The sequence below is a fragment of the Siphateles boraxobius genome, unplaced genomic scaffold, assembly GCF_051911475.1.
Source record: "Siphateles boraxobius isolate OS27281-9 unplaced genomic scaffold, OSU_SipBor_1 7, whole genome shotgun sequence".
In the NCBI taxonomy this organism is placed as follows: Eukaryota; Metazoa; Chordata; class Actinopteri; order Cypriniformes; family Leuciscidae; genus Siphateles; species Siphateles boraxobius.
In genome coordinates, this window is record NW_027509197.1 from 27,851,687 (window position 1) to 27,864,625 (window position 12,939).

Here is a 12,939-nt window from a genome sequence, read left to right on the forward strand (position 1 = left end):
CGGGTTGAATGGTGGTCGTCTCCCCCCGTGCAGAGGCCGTGAGTGCAAATACGCTGTGCGTCAGTTGTATTTACGACAGTAACATTAAATACAAGTACTCTACAGCGACTCTAGGGATCGCTGTTTGACAAAAACAGAAATCCTGCAAAGTGCCGGTTGTAAGGGTGAGTAAATGATGGCAGAATTTTAATTTCTCAGTAAAATATTATTTTAAATTTGCACACACTGTGGAACTCACACACACACACACACACACACACACACACACACACACACACACACACACACACACACACACACACACACACACACACACACACACACACACACACACACACACACACACACACACACACACACACACACAGAGCACTGGGCTATCATGCACCGAAATGGTTTCAACAAGATTATCATTGACTTTCTTGCCAATCGATGCCTATTTTCTAAAGGCAGTAATCTAATTTAACCTATTCCCAGATACACATGCCCAACTGAAACAGCTCTGCTAATGTGAGACACAATTGGGCATTAAGATATCAAATCAAGCCAGCAAACCATCTGATACAGACTGAAATGACCTTTAGTATCAACAAATATGCGTTCAAAGGCTAATGATCCAGTTATAAATAAAATTACTATAAATCAGTTCTTTTGAAGGACAGTAAGGATACTTAGGAGTCAGAAATGACAGTAAATGACAAAAAAAACATTAAACATCTTAATTGTTCCTCTGAGAAAATAGAGAGCAAATGCTGCTTAAGCTTCCTGCTTCTTAATTTTTCTCATGGGAATAGAAAACAATAATCTTGCCAATGGATAATATATAGTTTTAGATGAGATCTCAACAATGTTTCAAATTGTGTATAGATTGACCAAGATACATCTAATTAAAACTCTCTGATAATTGTCAAATTATTTGTGCTACACTACAGTTCAAAGTTTAGGCTCAGTAAGATTTATTTTAAAATAAATATTAATACTTTTATTCAGTAAGGACACATTAAATTGATCAGTGACAAATTACAATTTGAAATAAAGAAAAATCCCGAAAAAATATGCATCACAGTTTCCACAAGAATATTAAGCAGTACACCATTGAAAAAAAGATAAAGCAACTATTCTGAGCTATGACAAGCCATGCAAGAGCAAAAATTTCCATAATGTCCCTGATATATCTACAGTGGGGGAAATCATTATTTGATCCCCTGCTGGTTTTGTAAGTTTACAAACTTACAAAGAAATGAAGGGTCTATTTCTAAAGGTATATTTTCACTGATAGAAACAGAACATCAACAACCTGTCCACATAATCTGTATCTTCCATTCCAACCTGTCCACCATGATGGGCAAGACCAAAAAGCTGTCTAACATCAGGGACCAGATTTTAGACCTGCACAAGGCTGGAATGTACTTCAAGATAATGAGCAAGAAGCTTAGTGAGAAGGAGACAACTGTTGGTGCCTTTATTCGGAAATGGAAGAAATACAAAATAACCACCAATCGCCCTCGGTCTGGAGCTCTATACAAGTTCTCGCCTCATGGGGTAAGGATGGTCACGAGAAAAGTGAGGGATCAGCCCAGAACTACACGGGAGGAGCTTGTTAATGATCTCAAGGCAGTTGGGACCACAGTCACCAAGCAAACCATTGGTAACACTACGCCGCAATGGATTGAAATCCTGCAGCTCCCGCAAGGTCCCCCTGCACAAGAAGGCACATGTACAGGCCCGTCGAACATCTAATGATTCAGAGAAGGCTTGGGAGAAAGTGCTATGATAAGATGAAACTAAAATTGAGCTCTTTGACCTAAACTCGCCGTGTTTGGAGGGAGAGAAATACTGACTATGACCCCCAAGAACACCATCCCTACAGTCAAGCACGGAGGTGGAAACATTATGCTTTTGGGCTGTTTCTCTGCTAAAGGTACAGGGCGACTTCACCATATTGAGGGGACGCAGCCGATGGACGGTGTCATGTACTGTCAAATCTTGGACGAGAACCTCCTTCCTTCAGCCAGAACTCTGAAGATGGGTCGTGGATGGGTCTTCCAGCATGACAATGACCCAAAACATACCGACCAGGCAACAAAGTAGTGGCTCAAGAAGAAGCACATTAAGGTAATGGAGTGGCCTAGCCAGTCTGCAGACCTTAATCATACTGAAAATCTGTGGAGGGAGCTGAAACTTTGAGTTGCCAAGTGAGAGCCAAGAAACCTTAAGGATTTAGAGAGTATATGTAAAGAGGAGTCGACCAAAACCCCTTCTGAGATGTGTGCAAACCTGGTGACCAACTACAAGAAACGTCTTACCTCTGTGCTTGCCAAGGTTCCTCCACAAAGTACTGTACTAAGGCATGTTTGCTTGGGGATCAAATACTTACTTCAATCACTGAAATGCAAATCAATTTATAACCTTTAAATAATGTGTTTTTTCCTGGATTTTTTTGGTTGATATTCTGTCTCTATCCGTTAAAATTAACCTACCATAAAAATTATAGACCCTTTATTTTTTTGTAAGTGGGCGAACTTACAAAATCATCTGGGGATCAAATAAATTTTTTCCCACTGTATGTACACCAATTATAGTGTACATTTCTCAACATTTAACCACGTGACAACTTCAAATAAAAGTGTGACTTCCAACACCAATAACAACCGCAAACACAATATTAAAAATAAATTCCAGTGTCACTTGTTTATGCAAAACTAATTGAATGAAAACTCCTGCTTAGGAAATCCTCTCTACTTCTTGAACAGTCATTTTCATTCCATTTCTATTCATATCTATATTAACATACACACATGAAGGGGCCAAAGGAAAGCTAAGCTCTCTGCAGCTTTACTCACACATTAAAGCCACAAAATATTACAGAGATGCTGTTTAGTATGTATGGCCTGGACATTTCAAAGTCATCTCAAAGTGTCAAACACCACACGTCTAGCAAATGTGTCTAACTTCGAAAAGATCAAAAGTCTCCTAGAGGACAAAGACATATTAATTTTGTATTCCTTATCTAACACTTATCTGACCAGGGGCTTCTGAACAGCCCCGCAGAGTGGCATCTATTTTATGTCGGCCTCTGATATGTGTTGTCATGTCGGCAGGATTATCGGTCATGCCTCATTGAGCACCATGATTGGATCAGCAAGGAAAATATCAGAAGTAAACTAAACAGACACCCGTTCATGTTCGCTATCATTGCACTATACAAGGACATGCAGACAGGGTGATGTCACTGTACCGTTTCCTTCCCAACAGAGTGAACAGGGCTAATGTCATTGAGATAACAGGATACGCACGGCTTTCGTCTGAAATACAGGGCTGGAATGACTTTATGTTTAAAGGAATAGTTTACCCAAAAATCTAAATTATGAATATAGATAAATAATTAAATTGACAGGTCTCAAAAAAAGACTACTGGATCCTACGGCTTCTTACATCACTGTGTGCTGAACATATCTTTCCAAACCCACCGTTAACCACCAGGATGATGTCCCGGAAGTCAATCTCTCCCCTGGCCTCGACTCTGGCCTCGCAGCGATACACTCCTTCATCTGCTTTAGTTACTCTCTGGACTTGTAGATTGTTGTTTTGTAAGAGTTGAAACTCTGGAGAACAAAATATTTGATGGTGTTAATGACAGGCTAATTTTGCCTTCTATTGCTGGCTGATTTTTGACAACTAATATGCTTGTTAACACTTGTCAACACTGAGTTTTGAAAGGAAATATCATTTTACAAGTCTTACAGTGAAAGTAGGGCTTAAATCCTTTACAATGACAATACTTTTGGCATTTATTTATTTATTTATTCCTTTTTTCTTTATTTTTGCCAATCTTTTTTTATTTCTCAAATTATTTCCAGAGCAGCATGAACTCTACGTTAACTTTCAACAATTCAAGTGTTCACAGACAATTACTGTATATTCTAGCAATTATCTTATAACAATATAGTTGTTTGCCGGTATGGCAGATTACTTACTCTCAGTATCTTCAATGATCTCCACGTTGTTGTAAAACCAGGAGACCACAGGCACGGGGGAGCTGGTGACATCACAGACCACTTCAGCCACATCGCCCTGTCGAAACTCCTGTGGAGACCTCACATCTCTGAACGTCAGCTTCTCTGTGGAGCAGGGAGGATAAAGATTACGTAAAATGCTACGTGTATAGGGTACAACGGGGATAAAGGCTTACCAGGGTAAAAGGCGCCTTTGGTTTTATTTTCCTCTAAACCACGAGATGCCACAAAAACTTGCAGCAGAACTTTCCAAAACATCGGCTTGTTAAAATGCACGGGCAGCAGCGCAAAGTTGATTCTGAGCTCATTTTATTATTTCTGAAAGATCATGTGATACTGAACACTAAAGTAATGGCTGCTGAAAATTCAGCTTTGCCATCACAGGAATAAATTCGATTTTAAAATATATTACAAAAGAAACTAGTTAATTTAAAATTGTAATACTATTTCAGCATTACTGTATCCTACAGTATAACTGTTTTTACTGTAGTTTTGACCAGCCTCGGAGAGATTAAAGGTGCTGTACTAGGACATGGGAAAATGGTAACTTTAGCCTGATAGCACCAAAAGCGTACGTCCCACCCGCGGGTCCGTAGCCACGCCTCCTGAAAGCATTGGAAGAAGACTGGAGACAACTTTACTGCAATACAATTACCATGTGTCATTCACCGGTGAGAAAACTTTATAGTACAGTTAGTAACATTACAATACCAAACTTAAACAAAATCTTAATAACAGAATTAGATGCAGCAAGTTTTCGGTTTGTTTAGCTAGCAAAACTTGTCAGTGTGTAATAATATTTCTTGTATGACAGGGTTTCCACAATGAGAGTCTGCTTGGCTCCGCTGAAGATATGGATCATAGATCCTTTACCAGTGCCACTTGTTGTCGGTTCAGAAGGAAAGTAAGTTGCTGCTTGCCTGCCATTCTCGCTCTGTCTGCACAGCGTACGTGAACGTTCGGATGAATTATTATGTCTGCTTGAACAGCCTGTGCAGTGGTATGCAAACGCGCATTGACCGACAGGGAACACATGCTATAGGACCGTTTGGACCGAACGCAAGGATTGAACTAACATTTTTTGGTCCTACGCCTTCCACAGACGACATATATTTATATAAATAAATTTAGACCGCTTAACAGAGTGATTGCTATCCGGATATGAGGAGACTTTCAACCAGCATAACAAAAAATGTTTCTGCAGAGAATCACCTACGTACCCCTAACTTTAAGAGACTACTTTCAAAAACCTTAAAAAAAAACGTAATGTTTAAAACTTTTGACCGTTAGTGTATATTAAATTGATTTGTTTCTGTATTTAAAAAATATATATTTTATACAATTTTAATGCCAATTTTATTTTCACACAAAATCTGCTGCTCCATCAATGTTCACTAAAACATATATATTTTTCTGCAATCATACACTATGGGATTATAGTGAAAATCATTTTCTAAGGCCTTTAGCCCCATTGTATGTACTAGCGTTTAGATGTTTGGGGTCAGTGAGATTTCTTTGTTTTTCGTTCAGAAGTTTGGGGTCAGTGAGATTTCTTTATTTGAAAGAAATTCATTATTCTATTCAGCTAGGGCGCATTAAATAGAGCAAAAGTGTCAGTATATAATACATCTATAATGTAAAAAAAATAAAAATAAAAAATTGCTATGGATGAATTCAAACATTACGGTTGGAGACAAGCCATTGTTGTGGGAGGAATGTATCAAGAATGGGTTAATTTTTGTCAATGACCTTTTGGACTTATCTGGAGATTTTATTTCTTATGAAAACTTGAGACATTTTTTTTAAATATTTCTCTCGGTCGGTTACAATTCAACCAGCTGATTTCTGCAATTCCCTAAACTTGGAAAATTAAATTGCAAAATGGTAAGAAGAATAAATTAATGGGTTGTCTCCCACCAATAAGATGCTTAAAATGGTTGACCGGTGTAAAGATAAATAAAATGATATATATATTTGGAATTTAAATATCACAGGCACTGCACTTTTTCCAAACAGAACCTGCCGGGTTTGGGAAGATGAATTTAATGATCCTATTATATGGAATTATTACTTTAGAACAATTTATTACTACAATTGATTCATATTCCAGAATATTTCAACTTAAAATCTTTTATAAAATTATTGCAACAAAAAATTTTTTTGTTCAAATGGCAGATAGAAAAGGATCCCTGTTGCAGGTTCAGTGGGGATGAGGAGGAGGAGTTGATGCATTTGTTTTATTTTTGCCCATATGTGGCTAAGTTTTGGGTCAGTATACAGTCATGGTTAAGGTCTATGGATATTGTTTTACGAACCACACCTCAGAATATTTTGTTATGTGTCTTTGAAGGTAAATGCACACATTTTTTGCATATGATTATCTTGATAGGTAAAATGTTTATTTTTAAAGTTAAAACTATATCAAAATGATGTATAAAAAAATTAAGAATAGAGTTTATCATTAGTATATGCTGGAAACAATTATAGCAAACATTAATAACAGAATAACTGAGCATGAAAAGAAATGGAATGTCTGTTTACTTGAGTTATAGATAGAAATATTAGAGTCTTTGCTTAAAGATGTGCCATGTGTTATGTCATAAATGTTTTGCTAATTGTATTGTATTTTGTTTATTGATTTTTGATCAGTATTATTGATTTATTCTATAAATTTTGTTCGCTTTGTGTTTCTTTTCTATTTATAGTCTGATTTCCTGCACACTATGAATGTGAAGATGATTGTGGTTGTGATTGTAGTATGAATGTATGGGGGAGTGATCAGGGTGGGTGGGGGGTTTGAAGCCAGTCTTGTTATTTTATTCTGTAAACAATTAAATAATAATAAAAATTGAGCTTAATTTGAGCTTAATTTATCAAAGAATCCTTGCAATTATTTTTTAAAACGGTTTCCACAAAAATATTACACAACACAACTGTTTTCAACATTATTGATAAGTAGAAAAGTTATTCAGCACTAAATATTATAATAACAGCATTTTAGAATTTCCTAAATCTAACCGTTAACCCTATAACCCTAACATTGTACATGTAATATAACATTTCACAGTATTACTGTTTTTACTGTATTCTGATCAAATAAATGCAGGCTTGGTAAGACTTCTTTCAAAAGCATTTAAAAACAGTAGTGTATATTGAATGCTACATGATGATGGTTCTGTCCAAAACCCAAGGATGCAGCAGTGTTTTTTATTAAGGTCCCTCCTAGGGCACTGTATGCCACATCTGATCAAGAACACATTTGAGTGAGCATAAACAGGAAATCCTTAGCAGAAACAGTACCATAACAAACCAACCAACCAACTGCCAAACTGCATGCACAAGATTGGGGGATTATATCAAATGCAGTGAAATAAATATCTTGGTCAGATATAGAAAATCCAGAAATACTGGATTTGAAGCCATCCTTTCTCAGGATACTGCATAATACTGTTGGATACCCCCAACTTAATCATACCTAAACCAAAGACGTAACAATAACTACACTCAACCTCATTCAAAAGCCTATATCCTAGCCTATATAATCTTAGTACTTCAAATTAATCATATCCCACTCCTGCTACACTTTATAAGTTTTTTCACTTTATAATGCCAACTTATTTAACGGTCAATTCTGTTTTTACTTGTGGTATTGTCTTTTTTTATTGTCCATATTATTGTTGTCTACTATTAGTCATCGTGTTTGTCTACTGCATGCGTCACTGTTGTTTCCTGAAGGAACTGTGCTTGGTTTTATCCATTGCCATGTGATGTGCTAAAAATGACAATAAAATTAACTTTGATAATTTGATGAGACAGCATTTTCAGGTTTAGATCACATCTGTATCTGTCTGAGCCATGGCATAGTCCTTATGTAGAAGATGCAAATTCTATTCTACCTTGTGTACCATTTCCTCCTCTCCATACTGTGCAACTCTTTAATGAAATATAAAACACACAAACAAACCTGTCCAATTAAGCTGGATACTGCTTATTGTTCAGGATGGGGTTGCATGTGGGGTGGAAGTTATACAGATTTGATTTATATTACTTGAAACCCTAGATGTATGTAGATGAAAGAAAAAAACATGAGGGCTTTGGAATCCTAGTTCAGACCCTTAGTGAGAAAACCAAAGAAAAATCAACGAAAAACAAGGGGCATGTCAACATCTACGTGTGCTTGTCATAAATCAGGTGTTCTTCTACATAGTCTCTGATTATTCACAATTCACAGCCACATTCTGACACATTCTGTTTGTGTGGGAAGTTGGCGTAAACAGCTGCTCCAGCGCAGTATAAGGAAATGTGTCTTCAGAGGGCTGAGAGATGCAGCACACCCTCATCAGTGCAGCAGCTCTGCGTATTGATCTGTGAGTCATGTCTGTTTACACACGGCTCCCACTGCTCCAAATACAACTTCTAATGGAACAGGCAAATGCCAAGCCTGGTACAAAGTCAGCCACATAGAAGCAGTGAAATATCTCCTGAAAGTTTAGCAACATCCACTAATTATACACACTGAGGATTAAAATATCATTCCTGCACATTAAAAAAAGAAAGAGAATTTCTGGTGAACATTTCATGTAGACTTGTTTTACCCCTGTGTTTCAAGCCTTTGAAGTCAGTCCCTTTAAAAGAAAGATTTCCTCACCCTTATTCTTTTTTTCCACTTTGTCTGTGCTTGGGATCTCTCGCTTTCACATTCGTTCTTTATTACCCCTTCCCCATTAATTTCAAGAGTTTAACAAAGGAATTACGATGTATTTCCAAAAGGAGAGATCTCTAAAAAAAATTAAATTCTGTCATTATTCTCCCATGACTTTTTTTTCCTCTACAGTAAGAAGACATTTTGGACTATGAGCAGGTTGCTGTTTTCTATCCAATTACAATAAATGGGAAATAATTCCTTAGAGCCACTAAAAGAATGAAAAAAAAATCATAAAAAATATGATAAGATTCCTTATGATTTTTGCATTATATTATTGAGTCTTTAGAAGTCTATGATAGCTTTGTGTGATGAACAAAATGAAGTTGTAAACTGTTTTTCAAACATTATTTTGTCTAATTGGACATTAGTTGCATTAGTATCAAGTTGAATTTAAGTTTCACAATTTGAGCCTGATAGATCTTGACATTGTCGTCCTGGAATAAAATGAAATACACACCCCATCAAGAAGAACCGTTGCCAAACATATAAAATACTAGAAACATAATCACTGCAATAATGATCCAATCATAGACTCATTAGCATTTTCCTATTTAAATCCAAACAGCAAGTTTTTTTTTTATTGGGGGGGCCGGGCAGTGTATATGATCCCTTAATCTAGTCTCCAAAGTTAAACATAATCATTTTAAATAATATATATATATATATATATATATATATATATATATATATATATATATATATATATATATAATAAAAATTACAATGCTGTCAATATGTCAATACTGTATGTTTTTGTGTCTATGTGAATGAAAGACACAAAATTAAATTCTTCAAAATGAAAATTTGGTCATCATTTACTCATGCTCAATTTGTTTCAAACCTGTATACATTTCTTTCTTCTGCTGAACACAAAAGAAGATATTTTGAAGAATGTCGGTAACCAAACAGTTGACAAAAGCCAATGACTTTCACATCAACTGTCTGGTGACCGACATTCTTCAAAATATCTTCATTTGTGTTCAGCAAAAGAAAGAAATTCATACAGGTTGGAAACAACTTGAGGGTTAGTAAATGATGACAGAATTTTCATTTTGAAGTGAAATATTTCTTTAAGAGCACAGCTCACTGGAGGAGAACATTAACAGTTTTTCACATAAAGCTATAGACTTCACAAGTCGTGAAATATAGTACACAATTCATAGTTATAATACTTTTTTGGCTACTCTTTTTTATTAACTTGAAAGCTATTCGTCATTTGTTGTAATTGAATAAAAAATACAGCAACTAGAACATTCTATAATGTCTCCTGTTTGTTCCACAGTAGAAAGCAAGTCGTGAACTACTGCTTTAAGTGCACCACTGTAACTAAGGAGCATTCAATTTGGTTGTGAACGCAACACAACTATTCTCTCTTTCTTATAGTGAAGTCCTCCCCCTATCCTTGTTGGTTTTCCCCTATCACTGATGCTGGTTTTCTCCGTGTCGTGTGACGGCAGCTGTCTCGTTGTTGGGGGAATTACATTTAGCTTTATATCAACAGATTTGTCAAACATCTTCAGATGGAACACGTCCATTTTCCCTGCATTGTGAGGCTCTCTCTTTGAAAGCTTTTGGATGTCCTATTCAGAGGGAAATCAAAACAGCTATTTCAATGGCAGCTTTTCCAATGGTGGAAGGTTTTTTTGTGCTAACACACATAATGTCCTTTGCTATGTAATGGATTCCTAAATAGTTGTGCCAAGATGTTGTTCCATTGTAATCTGCATCAATATACAGTACTCTTGAATTGCTTTTATGGCCGGGACATGTAACAGCATGCTTCCTTTTAATATGCTGAATAAATCTCAATGTAAATGTATGATCATTCGAGGTACATTTTTGCATCAAATCTAATCTCCAAAGAGAACAAATGATAACAGATGGAGGGTAACTGAATCTTTTTTTCTTCTTGAGATGCATAAAAAAAAAATCTTTGTATCGAAATTGGAATGATGTGTCATTGGAGACAAAACAAACTTTTTAGGAAACACACAAGTGTGCCTTAGATGCAATTTCAACACATACATCCAAAGAAAATAGGTGAATTGAAATGCAAACCTCACGGTCACAACTTTACTTGCCCACATGAAAACCCTTTGCTGATTTATTTTCTCTACTGCTTTGTATAATAGAGCAAAAAAGAAAATAAAAGAAAGAGAATTATCTGGGCATCTCTGTCTGGTTTCTCAGCACAGATGTGAGTCTATGGCCTCTGACACCGATGGGACGTTGAAAGGGACAGCATCCCCACTGCTCAGAGACCACAGGCGTGCCATGAAGCCTCGTATCCCCTGGGTGGATTCTGTGTGCCGAGTGCCATGAGCAGGTGGGAGAAAAAGCTGCTTGTTTTTCATGCTGAAGAGCCCCACAGTGTTGAATTACAGGCAATTTAGAATCTAAATTCTCAAAAGTCTCTTATTGGTTCTGTCTCCAAACACAAGGCAATACACAGTAAACACTTTAGCATTAATGTTAAATGATTTGTTGTTCTATGGCTAACTGAGCTGCTGTGCTCATTCAGGTGATGCAAGTTCAGTTCTGGCTCATGACATTTCCTGATCCTCACTCTTCAGTATAGTACCGAAAATACAGTAAAAAAGTTTGGGGTCAGTGAGATTTTTTTTAATGTTTTTTAAATAAGACTCTTTTGTGCAACAAGGCTACATTTATTTGATCAACAATACAGTAACTGCGTAATATTGTGAAATATGGTTACAATTTAAATATAACTGTTTTCTACTTAATTATTATTTTCAAATGCAGTTTATTCCTGTGGTGGCAAAGCTGAATTTTTTGCAGAAAAACTGAAAAAAGTGAAATATTAACAGCTTAATTTTTTTGTGGAAACAGTGATAGCCTATATTTAAGATTCTTTGATGAGAGTTCAAAGGAACAGCATTTATTTTATATCGAAATCCGTTTGTAACATTATAAAGGTCTTTACTGTCGCATCACATCAATTTAATGCAAACTTGCGAAATAAAAATGTCTTCAATAAAAAATACCGTACTGATTTTACTATAATATATTATAGTAATATATAGTAATATAATATACTGACATATTACTGAAGTATGTGCAGAAACACTTGATACATCTAGACCAAATTAAAATACACTCATAAAATGGATTTCTGCTGATTTTTCAACATTTTTAATCGAGATAATGCAATATAATTCTGAATCTTAATGTTTTTGCATGCAATTTATTTACTTATTTTTACAGTAACATTCTAGTTATTTTTTTAACAAGGAAAAGTTGTAGTTAAAAGGCTTAATGTAACAGCATAAACTTGTAATCTTTTTAGTGTAAAATACTTTACAACTAAAAACAGAGGAATTCCTTTTTCAAAGGGAATTTTGTGTTGCTACATTATGGGATATGCTTGGTATTTTACCCCAAGTCCCCGTTAATATCTGATCCTATTTTAAACACATCTACATACAGCATTTTTATAAAACCTTGTCCATAATGGCAATAAAAAGTGTGTATGAGCAGATTTATTTGATACTTACGGTAGATCTCCAGCACCACAGTGGCCTCCTCTGTATGTCCCTGTACATCGCTGGCCTGGCACCGATAGATTCCAGCGTCTTCTATTTTGGCATTGTAGAGGGTGAGTCTGGAACGGATACCTTCATTGTGCAGTGCCACCCGCTGAGACGGGACCATCCGCTCCCCCTGTGGGTTATACCAGTCCAGATTCACAGGCTCCCCGATCACTACAAACACACACACGGTTACGGTCATAGTGCGGTACAGAATATAGTGTAAATGACTACTTGACAATATTGCACAGCATTTGATAAAGCATAGGGCTGCACAATATTGGAAAAAAACTGACATTGCAATATTTAGGTTTTTTTTCTTCCTGCAATATTTATTGCTATATGAAAGGATACAGAAATGTTCAATTATTCATTCTAGAGTGAGTAGGGTGATTTTGGGAGTGCATCTGCATAAAATAAATAATAAAAATAAATAAAATAAAAAAGCAGAAATATGACGTACTCAGATTTCAAAATCCTTGTAGGGCTAAATGATTTTTCTAAGAACCAACTCTTTCAGGAACCATATCAGTAACCAAAACAAAAATTACTTTCCACTTAAGTTTTCATAGGACAAATTGCCACTGTTTTTGACCAATTCAATATGACTGTAAAATAATAATAATAATAATAACTACTATTATTAAATAAAAAAACAGAACAAAATAAG

At 35.9% G+C, this 12,939-nt stretch overlaps 1 protein-coding gene across 5 annotated transcripts in view; it reads right to left on the reverse strand.

The window, feature by feature from the left end:
* ncam2b (neural cell adhesion molecule 2b) overlaps positions 1 to 12,939 on the reverse strand; it is a 235,687-nt gene that overhangs the window by 70,874 nt on the left and 151,874 nt on the right. For all 5 annotated transcript variants that reach the window (XM_077217135.1, XM_077217133.1, XM_077217134.1 and 2 more), the window contains exons 3-5: positions 12,237 to 12,443; positions 3,978 to 4,121; positions 3,471 to 3,605 (exon numbers count right to left, since the gene is read on the reverse strand). In XM_077217135.1, the coding sequence (XP_077073250.1) occupies positions 3,471 to 3,605; positions 3,978 to 4,121; positions 12,237 to 12,443 (486 nt within the window). The remainder of the gene's footprint in view (positions 1 to 3,470; positions 3,606 to 3,977; positions 4,122 to 12,236; positions 12,444 to 12,939) is intronic.